The sequence below is a fragment of the Pyxicephalus adspersus genome, chromosome 11 (genome assembly GCF_032062135.1).
Source record: "Pyxicephalus adspersus chromosome 11, UCB_Pads_2.0, whole genome shotgun sequence".
In the NCBI taxonomy this organism is placed as follows: domain Eukaryota; kingdom Metazoa; phylum Chordata; class Amphibia; order Anura; family Pyxicephalidae; genus Pyxicephalus; species Pyxicephalus adspersus.
In genome coordinates this window covers 5,927,470-5,953,333 of record NC_092868.1, presented here as the reverse complement: position 1 = coordinate 5,953,333, position 25,864 = coordinate 5,927,470, and the positions used below count along the sequence as shown (strand labels likewise).

Genomic DNA, 25,864 nt, shown 5'->3' with positions numbered 1-25,864 from the left:
GTGGGTTTAGTTCCACTTTAAATATTACCTTGGCGGTCCTACCATGAAGGTCCTTGTCCTGAAATAATAGGGTGCCCCTGTCTTCGAATTTTGCTCCTACACTATCATCCTGATAGACTACAACTGAGGTGGGTAAGGAAAGTGTAGGGGGAAATGAAGGTAGAAAAAGGCTCAGCTTTGTCAATACCATCACTGAAAGGATAGAAATACAAAATTTCTCTTGTCTATTTTAATCATTTGGTTAGTTTTAGGAAGTAAAAAATGTAGCTAACAGTATTGACCCTAAAGTCCTAAATTTATAAGAGAAAGGTTAAAATTATTTAATGAACTCCAAAGCATAAAATACACCAACAAATGCAGATTTGAAAATATTCTGAAATATATTAACAAGATTTGTCCCTATATTTGTCTCCCATGATGTCCATGTTGCAGCCTAGAATAAGGAGGAGCAGCACTTGGAGACAGTCAGCTAACATTGTGCTGCTGCTCCTTTATTGTCCAATCAGAAGCAAACAAGGGGGGCGGGAGAGAAGCTGCGCAACAGTTGTGCTGTGCAGCTATGACAAGACTGACCTCACAGAATTGTAAATACTTTGCTAGATATAGATTATGGATGCTTTACTGCACAAATAGGTATTTTAATAGTGTACTTGGGCGCTTGCCTGGTCTACAACTTTAACTGTTTTTTCCTTTCCCACCTCATGCTTGGCGAAGGTGTTTTCAACCTGCTGGATCATTATCAACACATCTTTTATGTGAAATTCCAGCTCACTGTGCACTATATGGTGGAGTAAACTGTACAGAGAACATGAAGGCTAAATATAGAACACAACCTATAATGGAAAAAAACTACTGTTTTTATATTATATGGAGTCACATTTTCCAGGAAAAGCAGTAGGTTAATTTTAATGCACCTCTCAACCTAAGAATCACATACATACTCGACCCATAAGCTGGCGCTAGAATTCTCCAATCAGCAGCAAGTGTCAGATTGCTGCAGAGAGGCTACTGCTCACACAGATAGAAGTGAGCTTTTGTGAAAGCAACATAACAGGATTTTGGATTCATAGTAGAAATCGATTAGAGCAATACTCAGATTGTTTGCACTGGGTTTTTGCATGGAAGTTGCCAATACCCCATGTTGATCATTACTTCAAAGCTGTGTTTTGGCTTTCCCAAGTAGATCCTGCAGAGATGCATGGGAGCTACATGCAGAAGTAGCCGCTAGCACTATGGTCTATTCTGCTAGATTGTAAGCTCTTAGGGGCAGGGTTCTCCCCTCCTCCTGTGTCACTGTCTGTATCTGTCTGACATTTGCAACCCCTATTTAATGTACAGCACTGCGTAATATGTTGGCGTTAAAAAAAATCCTATTCATATTAACAATTCATTCACTACCTGAACCAATGCTGACAAAGGTCAACACAATTGGTGGCAGTTGAATATACTTGTGCTTGCGAACAAAACTTTAATCGCCTTTTCTATTTTTCTGGGCACAGAATCGCTTTACCAGCAGAAAACAAACAATTACCTGTTATGTAATTAATAAAAGCCCTCACCTTGTCCTGCTAGATGCATCCGCTCTCCTTCAGTTTGCTTACAAGATCCTCTACGGTCTCCACTTTTACACCGGCTTGTCTCTGCGGTGGATCTTCCACGCTCAAAATCTGTATACGGCTCGCTGTGTCCACCCCAAGATCTGCTGGCTTCACACTCTCAATCTTTTTCTTCTTGGCTTTCTGGGGGGGGGAAACATAATTAGTACTCTAGCCGACAAATCAAAATGTGCTTTACAAAATGTAAACGCCTATAATTCTGGGTGCACCATCCTGGAATGAGAGTCAAAATTCCTGATTTCAGTACTCGCTCCAAGTTGGTGATTCAGACCGTATTAAAGTCTATATATTGGATCAACAGCAACTACCATTTTCATGGTTAGTGTTAAACTGAAGTCTACATATTAAATCATGTTAGCTGTGAATGCACCCGAAATATACCTTCGTTATATGTTCCTCTATACAAATCTATGTATATGCCTGGCAAACTTGAACGCACACTAGAAGTCAGCACCAAGCCCACTCCTTTTTAATTTTCTATGGAAGTAATCACATGGCTGGACCAATTTCAAGGCATGTATTTACAGTTGGGAGCTCCTTATTTTTTGGGACTGCGGGAAGGTACATTATATGGCCAAGTGGATTAAATTCAGGTGTCTTTAGTGAATACAGTTAGTAGGACAGTTTAAAAAAAAAGAAAATTTAAAAGCTCTTCAAGACTGGAGAAGAGTGATCATCATGGGGGAACTTGGGTGATACAGCAAACCTGGAATGGATTGCTTAATCATTTGTTCTTAGTTGGCCTAGACTAAGTTTGTTGAATCACCAAGGTTCTGCCATGATAGTCTTCTTTCTCCAGTCTTGGAGATCTTTTAAGTCAGACCCCTTCACTACTAACAAGTTGGTGAAAGTCCCATCATTACTGTTCAAAGTCAGATGCATAATAACATGGCTTCAACAGTTTGGTGTGAAGGAACTTGCAGAATGTCCCGACATTGACCCTTAACAGTCCTATTAGGTCTTCACATGGAAAGCCTTCCCAAAAAAAGCATAGGCAACGCCATGGATCAAACAAAGCATTATATGCCCAGCATATAAATAATACTTAGTAATGGGCGACACCATTCTAATGGGTATGATCCTGAAATAGGATGCTCAAAAACTTATTATGGGGTAAAGGTCAGGGATCAGAAAACGGGATGTGGTGTGTATGTGTTTTTTTTAAGGAAGTGTATTATGTCTAAATCTGGACTTTTGCTTTTACCCTTTTTGGCTGGTGGCCCAGTGCAAGAGAGTTTATTCCTCCCAAGTCCTTCACACCACAGGACTATTGATGCAACTCTAGAATTTTATACACTAAAACATGTTTATTTTGTAACGATAGCACGCATGCTAAACAGATTTACTCAAAGTGGGTCATAAATGGCCAATTAAAAAAAGAATAATATGACTGAATAAATAAAATGAAAAGCAGAAGTCAGTTTCAGTTAAAACATGCACATCGAAATGATCAGCAGATCTGCTGGTTGCTTTATTGATGTGACTCCAAAGTTTGGGTTTCTGCTGCTCTTATGGTTTTGGAATCATTCTAAATCAGCTGGTTTGGGGAAAAAAAAACTAATGATAAAAGTTTGACTGCTCAATATGCCTCTAGTATTGTAGTATTGCCACCCTTTGTGCCGATATCTGCCCAACCTGTAAGAAGTCAAGGCCATCCATGCCGGCAGCGGTTTTCTTTTTAAAACCAGCGATACAAAGAAAAGGTTAAAGAACACAAAGCTTTTTTTTTTCAATCAGCTTAACAGATTTGAGGAAAAGCAAACCGGTTAAGTGTTTGTTTTGGGAAACCCATTAAAAGAAAACACACATCCGAAGTCCAAATTTCAGGCGCATTGAATATGAATGTTTTCGCTCACAGCAGCTGTATGGTTCATGGATGGAGCAGTTTCAGCTAATTAGCGCTTCTGTAAACACGACGTTCCCCGCTTGAGCGGTATATAAAGCCCAGGATAAAGATCGCAGCAGCCTAATTCCTACTTAATATGCCCATTACAGACGTAGAGGAGCCCGTCCGCCCACAGCAGCGCATAACTTTGCAAAGGGCTCATTCGTATTCTGCTCCGCAAAAGAAATTATAACAGCAGCTGCCCGATATGACTGGCTGGCGGCCATTTTTAGCCAATGTCCAAACAAACTATTCAGAGAGGGCAATTCATGTCAGAGAAAAGGACAAGGCAGTGGTTTTGTCTACATGAAGGTTCAATCCCCCTGGGACAGTGTTTCTCAGCCGGGGTTCCCCTACAGGTTGCTGGGGGTTCCATAAGCAAGGAGCAGTTTGTTCTTTTCATGTCAGTTTAAGTTACACCAATGATCAATGGCTATCTGTAAGGGTGACATTCTTCCCAATGACCAGCAATGTAGGAGGCATTATTCCTATTGACCACCAAGCCAATATACTGTGAGCTGTGGATATAGAAATCATAGAAGCGGTTTCCTGAAGACCTGAAAGTTATTTAAAGGGTTCCTGCATGTTAAAAGGTCAGGAATTACTACCCTAGACCATTTAGTACTTTAGATAATTAAATAGCAGACTTGTTGGCTTACCATGATGTTTGGTAAAGTGGCATAGCGTGGCTCATTCAGTCTCAAGTCTGCAGTCACTACAGCTGGGAGATTCATGCTGATTGTCTCCAGCCCGCCATCGATCTCCCGCACCACGGTCAGTTTGTCTCCTTCTACCTTAACTTCTGATGCAAATGTTGCCTGCAGAAAAGATAAAGAGGTCAATAAAAGGACTCAAATGCTCCCAGATGTGGCCTATCTGCTAGAGGATGGCACAGATTGTGGTAATGTCATGATATCATGTACTGATTACTTTATACAAGGTGGCAGAATACTAAGGGTAGGTTCACATGTGCGGTCACGTTACCGATTCCTTAACCCAGGAAACCACTGCCCACATGGTAGCATCTTCCTGCGGCAGCTCCAGCCATCACATGTGTGTCCCGATCTTTCAGAAGCAGCATTGCCGTGTGTTTAGGCACCTGGGGGGAGATGCACAGGATGCCTTGATCCTGCTGCAGGTGTTAACCTGGCCCAAATAACTCATGGAAATAGATCATAGGTTTTTGACAAGAGGGAGAACAGGCCCGATAGATATTAAGTGATCCCATGCAAAGCATAATAAAGGATTGACTTTGCTGTGGGAAACTGGAAAATATAACTTTTTAATAGATCAGTATTTATGTAAATGGAAATGAATAAAGCCTTTGCATTTCATAGCAAAAGTTTATTCAGACGGGCCTTATTGTTTAGTGGATGTGATGCTTCAACAAGCTACGGCCATGGAATTCAGGTGAATGTACAATGGGCAAAGGGGAATACCTAGCTGCCATAATGGTCAAACATTTGAGAATTTGTTGCTCTGATGACTAGTCAGTGGTTGCCACCTTTGCGGAAACCACAAAGAAACCTCCAAGGGTCCCTTCTTAGGTTCCTTGAATATTAGGAAATTATCTACCCCCTACGCCAACTAGCAAGACATTTTTTTCACCGGACATCAACGAAGGCCAGTGTTTTTCTCAACCAGTGTTCCTCTAGGGATTGCTATGGGTTCCATGAGCAATGAGCAGTTTGTACCTCTCAGGTCAGTTTAGGAGACACCAACAATCTTTTTGGCTATCTGTAAGAGTGACATTCTTCCCAATGGCCAGCAATGTAAGAGGAATTCTTCCCACTGACCACCACACTAATGTACTATGAGCTGTGGATGTAAATATAGAAGGGGTTCCCTGAATACCTCAAAGCTGATTCAAAGTATTCCCACATATTAAAAAGTTGGATAAACACAGATAAAAGCAGTAACTTCTACACTTCACCAATGCTAAGGGACACCACCATTTTTACCTAGGTATGTGTTGTTATGCTCAAGCTTATTTGTGAAAAGTATTATCAATCACCCAATAATAATCATGCTAATGTCAACTACAGTCAAATCATATTGGGTTCCTAAAACCAGGATTCCACAAGGGAATAAACAGGCCACTGGGAAGTGGTCAACTTTTTTTAAATCATATTTTGCATTTGATATACATAATGGAGAACTGCTTTAATTTCCCACAAGTTTTGTCTTTAAACCTCCTCTGTAATTGTCACTTTCCAGGAAAGAGAATGACGTCTACCTGAGGCCAGTCGAGCAGCGCAGCGGTCATCTGTCCAGTCTGATTACAGTCATCATCGATGGCCTGCAAGAGAAGAGAGAGCTGAGCTGGAGGGCAACTCTGTACAGAATTATCACAGAAAAGCACTGTGAGCCCAGCTTCCAGGATGTGATTCATCGTGAGCAGGATGGCAATCACCAAAAACAACGCAGGCCGTAAAGATGAGAAAACATGTCCTGTATACAGAAACTACACACCAACCCCAACGTATCATAAGATTATAATAAAAAAAAAAAAAAAAAAATGTTGACATCTGTTCATCAATTTTTATATAGTTAATTTTTAAATGACCGCAGGTCATACTTTTTTTATTTCCTTGCACAACTTCATATCTGCTATTGTCTCCGAGTCTGCTGTGTACATAAAGGAGGAATAAAGATAAAAATAATTGGTTGTAACTAGACGCTGATCTTTCAGGTGAAGCTTATAAAAATTCAAGAGACTTGTTTAAAAAGCCCAATCCCTCCAGTTTCTCACCCCTCCTTTCTCAAAAGGTCCTTCAAACAGTCTTTCTTTAAGTTCTAGCAAGCAAACAAAATAAAAAATACAAACTAAAAATAGTATATTAGCATGTAGCAGTGTCATTTAGACATTAGTAAGTTATCCTTATCGCTTTCGCCCTTTTCCCTGCATGCACCTTAAAGTCTTTGAATTGTTTCTGTAACATTACAGGGCCTTTTTCACCTCTCCAGGCAGGGGGGACCTTCACGAAGCATAGTGAATACAGGGAGGCATAAAAATGCCCCTGGGGAGGTGGAGTTAAACACCCTGTACTCACAACATGTCTCAGTCTTCTGGGTTGAGTGCTGCTTTACGGTTATTCAATCTAGAAGACATCACAGGGTCTTTTGGGCTGGCTGGACCTCAATCATAGAGAGAGTTTCAAAATCAGCACCGCTTTTTGTGCCATTACAGAGTGAGGATGTGAAAATACCCCATTGGGAGGCAGGTTTAGGTCCTTAGTTTTCTGGGTTGAGTTCTGCAAGTGGGTCATTCAACGTTAAAAACTGAGGACATCATCTTGTGGTGAGATTGGAATACTGCAAGTGACACCTTTAACTTTGTAATTGCAGCCAGAGCATTTTTTTTCTTTAAACACAAGCTGAGGGACCAATAAAATAAACAGGTCAAAGTTCAGATTTTATATCGACCTTTAAGTAACTATAAAATCCTCTCTGAATAAATTCCTAACTCATCACAACGTACAGCAATTTGATACTTTTGCTCTGAAATGGTCTATTTTTAGAATCTTTTTAAACTATACTGCTGCTGTATTTTACAATCATGTCAGGAATTTATTCAAGCAGCCTTGTAACGTTAAATGGTCCACCACAAAAATAACTCCTTGAGCAAGACTGAGGGTGATTCCCACCAGCAGTAGGCAACCCACACTTTGGGGAGACATTGCTGTACATAAATGCATGATGGATCCCCAGGGGATCGTATTTACAGTACAACATTTCCACATACTTTGCCTTCAAATCCCTCCACAGTTCTTGTCCCACCTTTCTGACCCGGTAGAAAAATACTCCCCTAGCCGTTTTCTTTGCTCCTCCAATGACATACTAATGACTTCCTAACTTATAACTTCATCACACGCACAGCTCCAAGACTTTTCTAGAGTTGCCCCGACTCTCTAGAATGGTCTTCTTCATCCTATTTGGCTTGCTCCAACTTTTTGCTCCTTCAGAGCCCTTAAAACCTAACGCTTCAACCTCACCTACCCATCTTTTTCTGTCTCCTAAACCCTCACTACTTACCCACCATTCCATATCCCCCTCCTATTGTGTGATACTCCCACCACCTCCTAGATTGTAAGCTTTTCTGGGCAGGGTCCTCTCCTCCTCCTGTGTCTGTGTCATTTGCAACCCCTATTGCTGCGCAACATGTTGGAGCTTTATAAATCCTGTATAATATTAATAATAATATTATAAACTCACCTGCTTTCCCAGGATCACCATGTTGGCGTTCTCTTTCTTGGCCAGTGCAGCCAGGATCTTGGAGACCTGGAAGGGGCCGAGCGTTTCGGAATCCTTAGCGGAGACGTCTACGTGGATGCCTCGGTCAGCTCCCATGGCCAGGGCTGTCCTGATGGTCTCCTGCAGAGAGAACATCGATTGCGTTATATGAGGAACTTTAGCATTGCCATTTGTATTAATCATATGAAAGCCGGTCTGGTTTGATATGGATGACTGCACTTCCTTTTATCTGGAAGCATGCAAGTACAGGAGCCGTACCCATATTCTGATTTCAATGTAATGATGAGCAGAATAAATCTGTTCAGCATCAACTATAGTCAATGATGCTTGGCCACCCCATCTCCACCAGTGTTTCTCAACCAGGGTTCCCTGAGCAATGGGCAATTTATCAATTTACCAATGAATTTTTTGGCTAACTGTTAGGCTTCGTACACATGTTCAAAAATTGTCTTTAGAAAGGATCTTTCACAAACAAAAGACTGAATGAGAGCTGTACATACAGCGCTGTTCTGTTTTACCGAGAGGAGAGGGGGGAGAACGACGGAGTGGCACCCCTTTCCTTTTGCTTCCATTACGATCGTTCGTCATTCGTGGATACACCAGGATGGATACATGAACGACGTCGGAGAAACTATGTACACACATCAGACTCTCTTCAGATATCAGACAAGAATCATCTGTAAGAGGATTTCTTCCCACTGACCACCACACCAATATACTGTGAGCTGTGGATATAGTAATTAGAGCCGGGGTTTCCTGAACGTTATTAAAAGGGTTCCCCATGTTAAAAAGGTCGAATAATATAGGCAAGTGATAGAACTTGACATAACTTGCCCCATTTGTTTTTTTAAACGTGCATTGTTGTCCCAAAGACCACCGCTTCCTGTATTGTTTTGTAGGGGTTTTCGCAGAAACCAAAGTTTCTCTCAATGGGGTAACATTGTACAAATAGTAAATCTTGCACAGCATTTAAACAAAAGGAGGCTATAGCAATGGTAAGGGTCCACAGGCCTATTTTTTTCAAAAGCCATGTTTGCTATCTAAATGCAAATAAATGCGTCTGAATAGCAAACAAATGATTCTATGTTTGAACTGCAGCTCATCTGCACCGTAATTGGACATGCTGTGTAAATAAAACGCAAAGTGGGAGCGTTCCAAAATGCAGGAGAAACAACGACCATCCCTATAAAAAGAACCGAAAACACCTTAATATGAACTAGACATCTCTAAGCCATTACCCCCACCCCCCACAGTCCATGTTATCTGATGAAGCATTACATGTATTTCCAAAGATTTTTTTCTCAAAGTCAGGAATAAAATGCGGAGAGGTGCACAAGAAAAGCCTGAGCTGAATATTTACAACGTTGTATGATGAAAATAAGGCTGTGATGGAGTTCATCGCACGGATCCACACCTGTGTAGGGCTCAGCGGGGGGTTAAATACCCCCTTACGGTTCTTGTAGAATAGACGTCAAGCCCCGGAAACCTATACTGTAATTATGTCTCAGCTCTCGCCTTCGTCACGAGACTCCGGCAATTTCCTCTTTCCCTCATGAGTCAGGTAAAGGGGATAAGACAAGTAGATTGTGTGCATAAAAATGGATCGCCTGTGGGCAATGTCACCGCGCAAATTAAAAAAAAAAAAAAAAAAAAAAAAAAACACACCATGTGAGTAACTTGTCATAGATCGAGGACTTGACTAAACCACATAGCAACATGGATGTGTAAATGTAAAAAATAACTAAACCGCATAGCTACATGAATATAGAGGTGTAAAAAAAGACCACAACACACACAACAAAATTAAATGGAATTCAACAACCCAAGGTCACAAATCCTGTGCCAGCTCACCTGCTCTCCAATGAAATCAATATTAAACAGGAATTATATAGCGCCAACATAATTTGCAGCGCTGTACAATAAATTGGGGTTGACGGACAGATGCAGAAAGGGACACAGGAGGAGGAGAGGACCCTGGCCAGAAGAGCTTACAATCTAAGAGGCAAGAAGCGGAATACAATAGGGGGAGGGATATGGATTGGTGAGCAATTTATTGGTGGCTTTTTAGACTGAAGCCGTCGCTGCAGCATCTTGGACTTAATATACCACCATCATCATCATCATCATCATCCCTCCCGTTCTGCTTTGGGCTTTTTAATTCCCATCTGAAGAGAGTCATCGATGTGTCCTTGTGTTGCTTTATGCAATGCGGGCTGATCATGGTTGGTGGGAGAGGCAGCCACACAGTGTTCTACATTGTATTCTGGAAATATGGCATCCTGCCTTATTTCTTCTCTTACAATTGGTATGTCTTGCTACAAGCAGTGGGCTAGCTCTCGGGAGGGGTTTGTATATATAAAACGCCTTGATAAGTAGTTCCCTCTTGAGGGGGTATGTACATATAAAAATGTCTTGATAGGTAGATCCACTTGGGAGGGGTATAAAAATGCCTTGATGGGTAGATAGCTTTTGGGAGGGGTATAGAAATATAAAAAAAGCCTTGAGTAGATCCTTTTGGAAGGAATAAAAAAAATGCCTTAATGGGTAGATCCTCTTGGGAGGGGTGTGTACATTTAAAAAATGCCTTAATGGGTAGATCCCTCTTGGGAGGAGTTATGTAAAATATAAAATGCCTTCCTGAATAGATCCTCCTGGGAGGGGTGGGTGTGCCTAGGCAAACTAAATTTGCATGTTGTCTGTCCTGGGTAACGTCCTAATGTCATGCTGAACCTTCATGGTCAAATCTAGCAAATTAAAGGAGCGGCCCAGGGGCAGCAAAGCTTACAAGGAAAGGGCTAGATGATGGTGCATGTCCTTAAGGCAGGAAATGAGGCAGGATGTGATGTGCTGCAGCTTCTAAAGCACATTGGGAAAAGATTAAAGTGTGTAGTAAGTCATTTCAATACAGGAGAGGAGCCTGTACAAAGGTGCAATAAACAGAGGGCCCTATGCAAGCTAACAGCCCCCCCACCTTTTTAATTGGCAAGGATAACACTTGCAATATACACTCCTCTATCATTGTCTATACTAGAAAGAACCCTCACCATCAGACACCAACTGCCTTCGAATGCATTTTTCTTTGTGATGGCGGACAGCTTTAATCAGCTGCACCGGTTCCCTGGTTTATTGCAAAAGCACTGAGACTGGAGCTGGCCCAATTCCTAGACATCCCTAATGTTGTCTCATGAATTATCTGGCTCTGTATACAATTGATGGAATAAAATATTAAAAAGAATAATATCCACATCACATACAAAATCTGATTTGATTTCTCTGCTCTGTAACAAGAAGCCTAGAATTTCTCAAAGTCCCGGACCGGCCCCCAACGTGATGAAGCTGAACGCCAAATGCACCGATCAGTGCAGGCTTCGGGGAGATGGGCCCCTTCCTTGCTGACATTTAAAAGGCGGAGGAGGAAAGCGGCACATACTATCTTTATGAACCATTAACCAGAGAGGGAGATGGGAGGGAATGAAATGGAGATGGAAGACAAGATGGGTGATGGACAATGGAGGAAAGCTGCCGGCATTACCAGAGAAAAACCTTACACAGGAATTCGCAGGAGAGAGGGGATGTAAAGCATTCTGACTTCTGAACCCATAACATATATTATAGGAATAAAACAAAAGGCGATTTCCTTAGTAGACATTTAATTTAGATAAACACTTTATCTTTTAATTGGCTCCAATGTTGGCACCGTTGGGGGTCAGTCCACCTAATTAAAGTCAGTTAGTTTATTTAAAGAGTAAAGTGGGAAGAAGTTAGAACCCCCTTCAGGGTCCTATAGCCGTGTACTTTCTCCGATTGCCCTGATGTTTATTGACACAGGTATGATAAGGGAAAGAAAATGTTGAGTTGTCACATGGGAGGGTAAAACGGGGACACTCATTCTCAGTGTTCTCCCCAGTACCTTTAAGCGGGACACACCATTCAGCGCTTTTCAATAACCACCCAGCTGTTTTTAGGTGGTTGGGACACAATACAGAGGCTGCCACCCACCTAGAGCTTCCTTCAATCCAGCTTAAAAAAGTCTTGGGAGAATACAGCATACTGGTGACAACTCATTAGCCGTTCAATATTTACATTTGAATATGAAGCCCAAAAGGAGTGATATTTGGACAGAATGTCAACTGAAAATGGATTAGGCAAGGAAAATCAATTGATTATGTTACCACACATGGCGAACTGGCATTCAGAGACAATTCTAATGGGTATTTAGAGGCCAATGATCAACAAACCCCATGTATTCTGCAGATGTGAAGCAGTCCCCAGCTTCACAATCTTCCATGTGAACGAGCCCTGCATTACTACTATGCTATTCTTTTGCCAATGATGAATAAATATGTTAAAAAATACCTGACGATACTGCCTGCTCTTCAACAATGCAATGCAATTAATGCAGTTGCACACTATGTGAGCATGCACCATCTATCTTCCTATAGGAACTGTGTGTTTGCCATCACTGCAGTGCAAAAAGTTGATTGAGAAAAAAAGAACAAGAAAAACAAACAGACTCCACCATATGGCTACATACACTCTTCAGATAATTCTCGTCCGATAGTCGCCTCAGGGCTAATATTAGACCAGAATTTGGCATGTGTACAACGCTCCTCGTTCATAGATCTGTCCAGGCTGATCCACAAACGATGGACAATGACAATGAAAGTGAAGGGGAGAGAGCACATCAGGGTGCTGCTTGTTCATTCCTCCCCTCCCCATAGAGCAGAACAGCACTGTATGTACAGCACTCGTTCATGCATCATTCAGACTTTTGTCATCAGAAATGATCATGAAAGATCCTTTCCAGCGACAATTATTGCACATCATTGTTCTCCCCAGCCCATTTTAGCTGGGTGCACCACCCGGCACTTTTCAGCAACCACCCGGCTGTTTTTGGGTGGTTACTGAAGAGTTGGGTCAAAGTTCATGGGCTTCCACACGCCTACAATTTCCTCCCATCCGGCCTAAAAAAAATTCTTGGTTAAGCACTGCACATGTATGCAGCCTAAAGCTCTAACCTCTGTCCAAATATCAGACGATGCAGACAGAAGACGTGGAAAATGGTCATGTGACATGTTATATAGTAATGCTGGGCTTTATGAATAGATAGATAGAGTATGCACATTATGAAAAAGCGATGCTAATGGCTTACAGCAACCTCAGGAGTGCAGGAAGGACCATATAGGAAGGTCTGTCCATAGAGAAAACCATGAACACAGGGAGCTAAAATGAAAAAACCAAAATGATGTCACGTCGGAATACTCAGCAGTTTTGCTGGGAGAAAAATTCAGAGCTTCCCTTTAAACGGTCTGGGGCCGTGATTAGTTTAAAGCGCAGAGCTCCGGGTGAACAGAGGCAGTGGAACGTGTTCTGCATCCGTAATGCCGAGCAATTCCCTCCATACTGCTGGCGTTTGATGAACAGGAGGGGGAAGAAAAAAATAAAATCAAAGTGTGGATGGGTCTGGGCTAAAATTACTAGAGCAGAAAAGCAGAACTGACAGGTCTGTGGATTGGATGTGGAGGGGGAAGGAGGACAGCCCTGTGAATGAAGAGGGGTACGGCGTGTCCTCATTCACAAGATGAGATGATAACAGGCAGCGGATGGACGGGGAGGATAACAGGGGGCGGAAGAGAAAAATCTAACATTGATCTCAAGGCCTTAGCTGTGTTTACTACATGCATGACTGCAAGACGTAATTCAGGGCTTTGGGCAATGTATACAGAATAATGGTCACCCTTGGATTATATTAAAAATAATAATGGTCACCCCTGGAAAAAAGCTCTTTGACCTGACTGGTAATATGGAAACTATTGTATTGATATTCTGAGATTGTAAACAGTTCAAGAAGTAGATGCCCAACAAAGATCCGACCTCGAGTATTCCTATACACGACGGTCAATTTGGTCACCAATGGCCAGACATATGGCAACCACATTGCTATTTTAATCTGTATTTGTCATGGTCATACATGCCACACAAATGCCATGTAATACAGGCAAAAGGCGTGGTGGTCAAAGAGGACTCAATGTAAAATGTCCGTTACATGGTGGTTTGCAGTCCAGGATAAACATATTTGCTTGCTCAGTGAATCCTACATTGTCTTTTCACCCCGCTGCTTTTTTCCCCCATCATCATTGATGTGGTTTAGGTCTTCAGGCTCTCGCAGCCAAGTTTGCCCCCTGGCCACTTTTAGCTGGGCGGACCACCCAGCACGGTTGTGAGTGGTTACTGCAAAGTAGCCTCACTGGACAGCTGGGGCAAAAAGTGGGACATGCCTTTTACAGAGGTTACTGGATTCATAAATTTGTCACTAAATTTTGGCATTTTGACCACCAACCGACAAGTTTCCCCCCACCCAGCTGAAAAAAAACATTTCTGGGGAGAACACTGCAGTCACCTCAAATCTGCCTCAAGTGACCACGTTTATCCCAGGCTTCCAATATTGCTTGTGTGTGACAGGTTTCTAATGAAGCATGCAATGGTACCATAAGCCTGGCATGGTTGGGTGAGGGCATGATGGCATTTACATTGGCATGTGTTGCATTAGGGCAGAGCTTTCATTTGACCTGGCTGCACAATGTTTCTAAAGCTCATGGCACACTTTGATTTTGAAAAAAGTGCAGACTCCTTTTTAAATTATCGTTTCCTATGAGGTGCAGACTAAAAATCAGATACTTTTTATAGCTATATACAGCTAAAATAAAGATCCTTATCCTTTAAATGAAAAAAAAAGTCTAACTGGTTGCAGACATTTAATTTTCCCTTCTTGAGCGCGGATGCATTGTAAGTTTGTAGCTCCCTTAAATAGAAGTCCAAAATAAAGTCATTATTGAGCCAAGGCCGCCTGATACGAATGCTATTAATACAAGAGCACGGCACAATTACTACATTAGAGTACCGCAGGCTCCAGGAGGTTGTTATTCCGCACAGCACCTGCACCGAGCAAAATCACCTCCCTATAAAGAGTAAGGAGGTGGAAAAAATCGGTTTTAAATTAGGACTAGCTGGGAGCGCTGCTGAATTGTAGCAGAGAAAAGTGAGACACCTACTGGACAACAGGCGTATTGCAGCACAATAATTCCCACCTGTCCCAATGGACTGATTAATGCAAAGAATATAAAAAGTGCAGGGTTGTGGGGTAATTGCACACATGCATTGGTGTTCTCCACAGCAAAGGTTTGCAAAGAAACCGGCGTTAAAGCTACACCCCAATCAAAATGAAATTTTGGCTTTTAAAGCAGCCAAAAAAAATATTGGACAGCAAATGATGTCCCATACTTTGATAATGCCATTTCACTGGCTATCATGCTGATGCTTTGCCATCAATGTCTTGAGTCTTTGAATCCCTATATTTGTTCCGGGTCAAACACTACTATGAATTATATTTCTGACCATCCAGCCCTGAGACTGTCACAGCTCCATCACCAAGTAGGTCCAATTTTTCGCATATGTTGGTATGCAATATAGCTACGTCTTGTCCCCATATCCAGGCTGTAACTCAGGGGTGTCAAACTCAAATACACAGAGGGCCGAAATTAAAAATTTAGACCAAGTCGAAATTTATTGAAAAAAAAAAAACAATCTCAATAGGATGAAAGAATGAGAAAGCCATGTAGTAATATGCAGTAGATCTAAATTATTATTATTTAGATCAATCCACTGCATATTACTGCATGCTCTTCTCATGTGTTCTTGTTTCTTCTTATTGAGATTAATTGCTTTACTTTGCCAGAGAATGCAATGTAAAACCAAATGAATTGTTGCATTCATTTAGTTTCACATTTTATTCTCTGGCACTGTAAAACAATTATTATAGCAATAGCTCTATGGTAATTTCTGATAATAATAATCCTGATAATATAGCTTACCTGTCAGTACAAACTCCACGGGGTCCACCCATAGGCTGCTGTTCAACAGACACGAGTGATGCCGCTACTACAATTCCCAGCATTACTTGCGTCTATAAAATGCGGGGCCACACATAGGCAGAGAGGCCGCTGGTCTACAGGCGCAAGTGATGCGGGGAATTGTAGTAGCAGCATTGTACTCGGGTCTATAGAACAGCAGCTTAATATGAATTGCAGCCGGCCCGCTGTTACTACGGATTGCATTAGCGGTGGGCAAGCTGCAATTCAAATTAAGAATTCTTTTGGGTGCCAAAAAAAAAAAAAAAAAAAAAAGAGAATGACATGCCGGGCAAGAGTTTGACACCCCTGCTGTAACTGGACTGACGCAGCAAACACAGACAGATGAGCGCAATTGCATTTTCCCCTCTCCACCTATCAGCATGCTCCTTGTAGTACATGAGCACTGCAGGACAGATTGGTTACTTGTGCTGCTTCTCATCCAGTCTGTAAATGATAACCTACCAGTCCTTGGATGGTGTTCCCTTTTTTCCCTAGCCAGTAACACACTTCCTTGTCCTCGGGTGACAACACAAAGCATTGTATTTATGAAAGAAGAGTTGTCACCCTAAGCTGCCCCTCAGTTTCATTTGCAACCCCCTCCCCCTTTTATATATAAAAGACCATTTGCAACAGTTCAGGGAAATCTGATAAATGCAGGAATAGGGATCAGATGCTGCAACAGTCTCATGTTTCAGGTTGGCAAAGGTTGAACATGGCGGCCCAGGATCACAGCTCCCCAGAAGTTGGCAATGGCGGCCCTTTTTCTTTTCTTACCTTGCCGGGTTCCTTTTGACATTCTGATGGCGTTTGGAAAGTTTTACATATAAATGAGTTGGGCTGATGGAATTCGGAGCACATAACACAACGTAATCCAGGTATTCAGAAGAGCTGCTTAAAAGTTTTTCAGTCCAGCAAGCAAAACTAGCCAAGGATTTCTCTCTTCGAGACGCCTAAATTATTTCTCTGGAAGCGAGAGAATTTCCAGAATCAATTCTGTGTTGGAATGGCGTTCTCTCGTCTTTGCTGAACTCGGAGTTTTGCAGCCATGGAAGACGGCCAGCTAGTTAAGGGAGCCGAACCCGCGGGGAGTCTGGATCACTCGAGGTCACAAAAACTCCACTGAAAAAGCACAGCGCCTGGGCAGGCGTTTCATCCTCTGGCCTGGTGTGGAGGGTTGGGGGGGTCTGGTGGAGGCGAGGGTCACCAGTGCAGCTGGGAACACAAAGCCTCCGAAACGAGTGGGAGGATTTATAACTTCTATTACCGAGAAGGCCGAAAGCGGCATAATGGTTTAACACTTGCCAAGCCGACGTCTATAGCTTAGGATGTGCGTAAGCCTCAGGTTTTGTCTGGCTTTAAAGCAGAACGTAATCCAGACTGCTAAAGGGGACGGGACGAATGATCTTTCTTTGTTGAGGACAAAATGTATTCTGTTACAGCTTACCAGTCCTTAGATGTGGTGGGTGCATTCATTTTCCCAGTCCGGTGTTCTCCCCAGCTACTTTTAGCCGGGCGCACCACCCAGCACTTTTTAATGACCACCTCGGCTGGTTTGGGTGGTTAATAAAAAAAAAAAAAAAACACACAGACAACACCCACATTATCCACAAAAAATAGTTGTCACCCTGGGCTGTTCTTCCGATTCAGACTACATTACCTGGTCATTGCCATTACAGCTATTGAAGTTCACAAAGAGAACCAGGAACATTGATATTTGGGAATTTGAGTTATGGGTCAGAAAGCTGCAACAAAGGTTAGATTTCAGATATCAAAAAGTAGGGAAAGGGGACACATACATTCCATGCAAAGTATGCTGGTAAAGGAGGCAAGTGAACTTGCCATTGACACAACCTGAGGAAGCTCCCATTGGCAGCTGACTATCCAACCATTGGCAACGCCGTCCAGTTGGGGACTCATGTAGAGGTCTACAGAGGTCTCAAAAGATTAGGTGATCACCAATGGACCTTGGTATGGACCTGGATATTTATTGATCACCAGACATTAACTAACTGCCCAGCTAGTCTTTACAACCCACTGTATAGTTCAAATTGAGCCAGGGGGTCAATACCAACCACTATGGTGAGCTATAGTGTAAAGCAGGGTTTCTCCCTTGGAATCCCCCAGAGGTTGCTATGAAATACTTGAGCAATTTGTTCCTCTCAGTGCGACACCAGTGATGTTTTCATCTCTCTGTAAGGGTGGCATTCTTTCCCCCTTTCCAAGTGGCGTTGTTCCTCATGACCACCATGCTAAAATACTGTGAGATTTAGAAGACCTAAACCTTATTGCAATGGTTCCCCCATTTTAAAGGTTGATCCAAGCTACATGGACAAATGAAATCTCTCCAAAAGCAAATGTTCACCAAATGGTTCCCAATGCAATAGGACACAAGTAGAATGTAGTAACCATCGATCTGATATTGATTGCCATTACATTGCTACATGGGGATGCCTGAGTGGGCACCATGCTGGCTTTAGTGGTATTTCCATGTTGGTTGGTATGTAGCTGAACCAGTGGTGATCATGTTGAGCATGAATGGTCATCAATTTCAGTTCTCCCTACCATTTGGTGAAGTTGACTATTACATGGACATATAAACAAAAAACAGTAGCAGTGTTCGAACCAGAAACTTTTTAAAACTGGGCGGGAAGAAGCTGTGGGGGTGGTTGGTGGCCCCTGGGTTATGACCCAACTCTTCAGTAACCACCCAGAAACAGCCGGATGGTTACTGAAAAGTGCCGGGTGGTGCACCCGCTAAAAAGGGAGAATACTGCATTAGGTGGGTAAGTATTGGCGATTACTTGTCAAGGTTAAGAGTAGCACCAGGTATACCTAAAAAGCTGAATAAAAAACGCCTATAACCTTATAACGTGCGAGCATTTACAAGCTGCCCTTTGATCATGCCACGGATAAATTATTTGATATACTTTCTCTCCTCTCTTCAGGCACCTTTACTCACCATGCCCCTTTTTTCAAATTTGATATGCAAATCAGGGTTCAGCCTCAGTTCAGCGGCCTCCTTTTTATAGTCGGATATTTGGCAGAAGGACGTCTCCTCATTACGAATTCTGCACGGGGGCTCTGGGAGAGATATTAAGAGATTCTATCGTCTTGTGAACTCTGTCCTTTAATGCGTTATCTGCGCAACACTCGCTTTAAAAGGAAAGAAGAAAAAAAGGAAGACGACGCTAAACTGCTAATTTCTTCTGTAATTGGCCTCGTCGTAGAGCTTCGACAATGACGGAACGAGTGGAGAGCCCCACTGATAAATGGCTGCTCAACCACCATTTTTTTTTTTTTTTTTTTTTTTTTTTTTTTTTTTTAGACTGCTAAGCCTTTTGAGCCCAAGCAAAAATAAAATTAAAAAAAAAAAAACTTGGGCCTTCCAGCCGTGCAGGACTCCGAAGCATAAGCTAATTTAATCTCGCCTCTACCATAATGTTCTTTTAAACATGCTCCGGGGCCTGTTTCGCTACCTAGGGTTTAAAAATGAACCTAGCTGTCACGTTGGCTGAAAAATACTTGGTCCCAGAAGCCTCGGTTAAAGGAAGGAGAAAGAACGGAGGGGGCCGGAGACTGAGGGGAGCGATGTCGTTTCTCGTTACAGCAAAAGACTTTAGAGGTTCCCTGGTGGTGGAATGGGGCCGTAATTGGCATTATTGATGGATCTGTTTGAGGATCACTCAGAGAACGCAGACACCCGGGGCTGGAGGAGCTCACGGTTGGAAAATGAACACACGGGCGGTAGATGCATTACACACCGCCGCTGTACATATTAATCACGCAATTCGCACAGTTATCATGGTGTCTGCCCTGCGGTACCCAGGTTCAGATTCACACAAATCCCACGTTAACAGGTTTCACGTGAGCCGCGTTGGGCTAAAGCTTTCTACGTTGAAGGTTTAAACCGCACCTGACAAACATTTTGTACAAAAAGGATGCAGCCAATTAGCTACAGACTTACAACCTCACAAAAGGAATTTTGGACGTAGAAAAATAATACGGCGCCTCAACGTGAAAATGAAAGGGATGGGTCATGCTTTAATTTGAACAAAATTTAAAAAATGGCTCAGGCTGCAATACTTCCTCTCTGCAGTTATCTTATTTCACCACAAGGGGTCCTTAGTCTTTCAGTATGAATGATGCTGGGAAGCCTAAAGTCCTATTACTATGCAGGGAACCTTGGCTCCTCCCCCGAGGTATCCCCAAGGCACCTTTTAATCATTAATAATAGAATTGTCTTCATTTTTTTTTTTCAACCACCATAGGGTTGGACAAATCATAGACATTCTGGCTTAGGGTGTGATACAAGGGAGCTCAAAGGAGCATTTGCCTTTGTGAAAGGTAAAAAATATCTAAAGCAAAAAAGGTCCTGATGACGTTAGGTGTCTGCGACGTGATATTTAAGGATAGGTCCACTTTAAAAGGAAGAGCATCTATTAACACAGCTGACCTCCCTAGTGAAAATTTCGGCCAGGCTAAGCTACGGAATACAAAACAGGGTTTTCATTCTTGTTAGATCATTTGCCTATGTATCAGCTCCTCTGGATCTTGTTTCCAAGCCTTTGCCAAGGCGAGGGAAGATTAATGGAGTTCGGCTTGCAAACAAGAGCAGGACAATCAGATGCACTGAATGAACCCATCTGTTTTTACACTGCAGCAGCGTTTTCTTCCCTAGTAGATTATCCACTACATTCTGTAAAGAGCGTGGCTGGAAGTGATGCATCTTAATTACCCTCCCCGAATAAACAGCGCACAGTGGGTGGGTGGGAGGGGGCGCAAATCACCCGGCACCATGTCAACAAGCCTCACTCTTGAGGTTGCAAGATCTGACAACACCGATCGTGAATGTCACACATAAGTGTCATCTTCTAAATCAACATCTTTGGTTATTGCATCTGATGTGTTTGCTTCAATAAAGAGACCCTGTTAGCGAGTTTCAGCTCAGAGCAGAAAGAGACAAATGAGGTGTCAGAGAAGAAAGAATAAAAGAAGCAACTTTAGTACTTCACGTTTTGCAGAATTTCAGCCAGGCCTTGCCAACCTAAAAGATGGTATTATAAATTGTAATATGTCTGTGCCAATTAAACACAAGCAAAGTCCATGATCATGTCACCAACTATCTCTCAAAGAGGCTCACAATCTAATGTCAAAGTCACAAGTCCTTAGCATAGTCAAGGCCAATTCACAGAGTTGCATGTTTTTTGGGATGTGGGAGGAACCCATGCAAACTCCTTGCGGATAATGTTCTGGCTGAGATTTGAACCTGGGACCCCAGTGCTGCAAAGTGTGCTGAAGCCAAAGACTGCCAGGCACTTAGCATTTTTTTAGCTAAGATATCTTTTTTTTTTTTTTTTTTTTTTACAGGTTTCTATTTAAGGGGAACTATAATCATTTTGGCATTTTTGTTTTTCCCTTTCAAAGATATAAGAACTCCTAATCAAAAAATCTCACCATTTGGATCAGCCAACGACGATCCTTTATCAGCTGTAGTGGTTCTGCAGTCCTCAGTCAGCAGGGTCCACCATAGTATGTCTGGTTTTTCCTATATAGGGCCCAAGAAGAAAAATCACCCCCTACTGGCTTAATAGGAAAACTGCAGGACTGCTTAGTGTAATATGATCAGAAAACTCAACGTCAGTTTTATCCTTTGATTAAAACAGGCTAATTCAAGTGTAGGATTATTGGTACCTTACCTAACCCCCCACCCTTTTATATTGTTACAACAGCATCAGTGTCCTCTCTGGAAAAATACTTCCATGGTGCACAGAGCAGGTATAATCTTGCATAAATACATTCCAATCCAAGGCCATCTGGTCGCAACTGCTCTGAAATGCACAGAAATCCTCCTCGAAAGACTGTGGTGTCATTCCCATCCCAAAGCCAGGATCAGAAGACCCCCTAATGCTTATATATATATATATATATATATATATATATATATATATTTTGTTATTTATGTAACTTACTTATGTTCACCTACGCAACATCTCCAAAATAGGCCCCTACCTGTCACCAGAGACCACTATACGCCTTGTACATGCTCTCATCTCTCGTCTGGACTACTGTAACCTCTGGTATTCCACTAACCCGACTCTCTCCTCTACAATCTGTTATGAGTGCTGCAGCCAGACTCATCCTTCCCATCTACCTACCCCATACACCCATACACAGCTTTCCTACCATTCCAATTCTGCTGCAGCTCTTTGTAGTTCTCTTTTTTGCCTTCCATTTCACATTAGAATCAAAATTCCAGCTCCTGTGCTTTGCCTTCAAATCTCTCCACAGTTCTTGTCCCACTTACATTTCTGACCCGATAGAAAAATAACCCCCTAGCCGCTCTCTTCACTACAATGACCTCTTAACCGCCCTAGCAGTTCATTTCTTTCCAGTTTTATACGTCTAAAAGCGGTACATTGTTTTTCATGAAAATTCGTGTAAAAATAATTTTATATATATATATATATATATATATATATATATATATATATATATATATATATATATACACACACATACATACATTTGTTTTTATAATTTTTAAAATTAAAAAAAAAAAAAAACTCCCCGGTGACTTATCGTGTGCAGAAGATGCCGCAGGAAGAAAGAAGATTGTGGCGATGGACAAAGCGGGATGCCAGTGGATCAGGTAAGGCTGAATTTACTATCTTTCCCATAGGTTTACCTACCCCGAGTGTGTCTCGGGGTTACCGCTTTCAACAACTCTTTTCTACCCCGAGTCACACTCAGGGTTACCACTGATTTCCTCTCTCATAACCTCGTCACATGCATTGACTGCAAGACTTTTCTAGAGCTGCCCGACTCTCTGGAATGGTTGTACTTGTTATAGTCGGCTTGCTCATACTTTCTCATCCTTTAAAAGATCACTCAAAACCCATCTTTTCAAACTTGCCTACCTGTCATATTCTGTCTCTTAAACCCCACTATTCCATATCCCCGCTCCTATTGTGTGCTACTTCAACCCACCTCCTAGATTGTAAGCTCTTCAGGGCAGGTCCCCTCCTCCTCCTGTGTCACTGTCTGTCATTTGCAACCCCTATTTAATGTACAGAGCTGTGTAATATGTTGGCGCTATATAAATCCTGTTTAATAATTTTATATATAGCATTGTTTTTGGGTGGTTTGCTTCTTTCGTAGGAAATAACTTATGATCCTGCAAGCTGTCTTCCTGTCCTGTCATCACTGCTTGTGTGGTCCATACTGGGACTCCTGATTGGAGATACAGGACGTGTGCCTGTAGTCCCGTAAATGAGGCTAAAACTACACAAATGAACCCAGAACATACAGACCCATACATAACTGAGGAAGAGGATGGTCACATGACTACGGACTTAAGAATCCAGGATCAGGAGGATCATTATTGCAGAAAGGGACCAGACGATGTCCTTTCTGCAAAAATCCCTCCTACCTGCCTGATCTCTGCAGGTTTCTGGCAAGAGGTTGAGCTGCAAATGTGAATCAGTTCCGTCATCCCAGCCCAGCCATTCAAGCTAGCTAAAGATTGCAAACAGGAAGTGAAGACAGAAGAGGGTGAAGCGTTGCGAGGGAACAGGGACAGGTGAGTAACTTGGGGTTTTGTTCTTTAAACTTACTTTAATTGAGGACAGCCGTACTGAATGCAAATTTCTAACAATTTCCACATTCAAGCAGCTACAACAGAGAAGATAAAGGCCAATGGCTGACAGCGGTTTATATATTTATAAGGCAGAGATGTTGGTAGGTTGTCTTGATCCATTAGAGAGAAAAAAAAAAAAAAAAAAAAAAAAAAAAAAAAAAAAAAAAAAACACAAAACATGGCCGCCTGCTTTGGAGTCCTGGTGATGTCACTGGCCACAAGCGCAACCACAAAGTACCATCCCTTGTCCCCGGGAGAGCCGGGAGCCTCATTAGATGCATTTAATGTCGTTAATGCTTTACGGCGGTGGAATTATATCTGGATGTTTACCCGACTCTCCCATCGCAGCTCTAACACCCTGTTTAGGTTTTCAGAACCTGAAAAGCAAGATGCGTTATTTGCACTAATGGCAATTTATCAATAACAAGCTCTATGTGGCTGAAGTGCGAGATTCACTTGGAGAGAAGGGGGTGGTAGAAGGAGAGCGGACGAGTGCTAAAGGAAGAAGTTATCAAATATTAAAGCAACCTGTTCCTGGGAAATAAATCAATGAGACTACTGTGCCAGGGAATTGCTTTTTCTTGAAGGAAAAAAAACAAAAAAAGAAAGCTTTTTGTTAAAAAATTAATAGAACACGCAATCCAATTTGTAACAACGTTATTAAAAATCACCCACATCGATCAGAGGCCAGATGTGAATTTAAAAAAACACAGGTAAAAAATAAGTAAATCATCAGCTTTCTGCATGCATCTCCATTTCCCTCCTAAAATTTCATTTCCTTGAGGTTTGCATAGAGCTTGAAGAGGACTTATAGTCATGCGCTGCATAGTCAAGGGTTCTGCTGCGGTCAGTCCTCTTCGGAGAAAATTGGCCGTATATTATTATTAATAAACAGGATTTATATAGCGCCACACACACATATATTACACAGCGCTGTACATTAAATAGGTGTTGCAAATGACAGACGAATACAGACAGTGACACAGGAGAATGAGAGGACCCTGCCCCGAAGAGCTTACAATCTAGGAGGTGGGGGAAGTAACACACAATAGGAGGGGAGGTATGCAGTGGTGGGAAGTAGTGATGCTACATCTACAGGGGTGCTGGGTTTGTCCCTCCTCTTCTGTCTTTACTGCCGCAACAATAAAGATTAGATGGAAACCCGGAGCAACTCTTGGGGTTCATTCCTCACATATCCCCGGAGGCTGCGGACTGCTCCTTTTGCACATGCCCAATCTTGAGCATGCACAGAAAGAGCTTCTCTACATGCGTAGCAAGATCAGAATATGAATATTTTTTTTTTTTTTTTACAATTACAGGAGGAAACGTCACCCGATTTTACGACTGTGCAGTTCATTATCAGATAACATAAGCAGAAGCTGGAAGACGAAGGAAGAAGATGGCGGCCTCCGCGGTTTCTCTTTGTCGGGCTGAATAAATAATCCAAAACGGCGGTGGAGCAAATGGAAGACAGCTGTGGAGCGACTGAGGGTTCTGCAGATGTAAAAGTGGCGTTTTTTTATTTTGTCATTTGTGCGGGCTGCCCCATGCATCACATGACACACAAATGTAGCGCCTGCTGAATTTATTTTACCTGTGCACCATACGGCTATGCAGTTGAAGCTTGTGCTTGGGGTACCATTAAGAATGAATGGCTACTCAGAACACCGGCAATGCAAAGAGCTGGATTCCGTAGTTCAGCTTTGAATATGCAGTTACGCATATGTCATTGTTCTGACCCGAACAGCTCACTGTGGAAGGTCACCGGACAGGACTGGTCTCATAGCGTAATATGACATGCAATTGCAAAAATCGCATTCATCCCTACCAGGATGTCCCAGGGTATTTATTATCCATTTGCTGCCGTTGGTAAATGATGGATACTGACTGGCTGCCATGCCTGTGGCTAATTGCTGTTAAAAAGTATTTGTGCGGTTTAAGCCTAAAACATGGTTAAAAATGACGATGATTTAAAAGATGGCAATTTGGTCTATTTCTGCGCAATGCAGCAGAAATGACTTGAGAGCTGTAAGTCATCGTACGACTAATAACAATAAAATATATGTAAGAATTACACATCTTTAAATCTATAAAAGGCGCGGCGTAGATAAAAATGAGACCAGGCGCTTTTCTGTACTCAAACCACGACAATGGGCAATGGAGCCGTGCCTGGGTAATGACACTTACCTCCGAATATCTGTAGCACAGAAAATAACTTTATATCTAAATCGTCCATAGAAGATGCATTGTGTTCCATCAAATAGATGGCAGAATGGAATGATGTCTACTCTATGGGGCCTCGTTCCTGCTATCACCTTGTAATGATGCTGACGGAACATCACATTACCGTTTATCTGTCCTGCAGCAATTAGATTAACCGTTCAAGTGTCCGGACTGTCCCTGCGCTGTTTGGAAGGCCAATGGAGCAGGGCTGGTCGAGGAAAAGGGAAAGGAATGGGAGGGATGATGAGCAAAACCAATCTTAACTGCGCTGCTTTATACTACTTCTTGATAATTAAAATGTACGGAGGCAGCTGGGCAGTCTACACACAAACCTTGCTAC

General features: G+C 42.3%; 1 protein-coding gene across 2 annotated transcripts in view; it reads right to left on the bottom strand.

The window, feature by feature from the left end:
* The window catches only part of ETFB (electron transfer flavoprotein subunit beta), a 46,648-nt gene that overhangs the window by 8,154 nt on the left and 12,630 nt on the right, over nt 1-25,864 (bottom strand). The window contains exons 1-5 of one of the 2 annotated variants that reach the window (XM_072426080.1): nt 16,440-16,669; nt 7,717-7,875; nt 5,738-5,800; nt 4,161-4,319; nt 1,560-1,739 (exon numbers count right to left, since the gene is read on the bottom strand). In XM_072426080.1, coding sequence (XP_072282181.1) covers nt 1,569-1,739; nt 4,161-4,319; nt 5,738-5,800; nt 7,717-7,875; nt 16,440-16,523 — 636 coding nt within the window. In that variant the 5' untranslated portion in view covers nt 16,524-16,669 and the 3' untranslated portion in view covers nt 1,560-1,568. Of the gene's footprint in view, nt 1-1,559; nt 1,740-4,160; nt 4,320-5,737; nt 5,801-7,716; nt 7,876-16,439; nt 16,670-25,864 lie in introns of those variants that run through there. The other variant, XM_072426079.1, reaches the window with a different exon arrangement.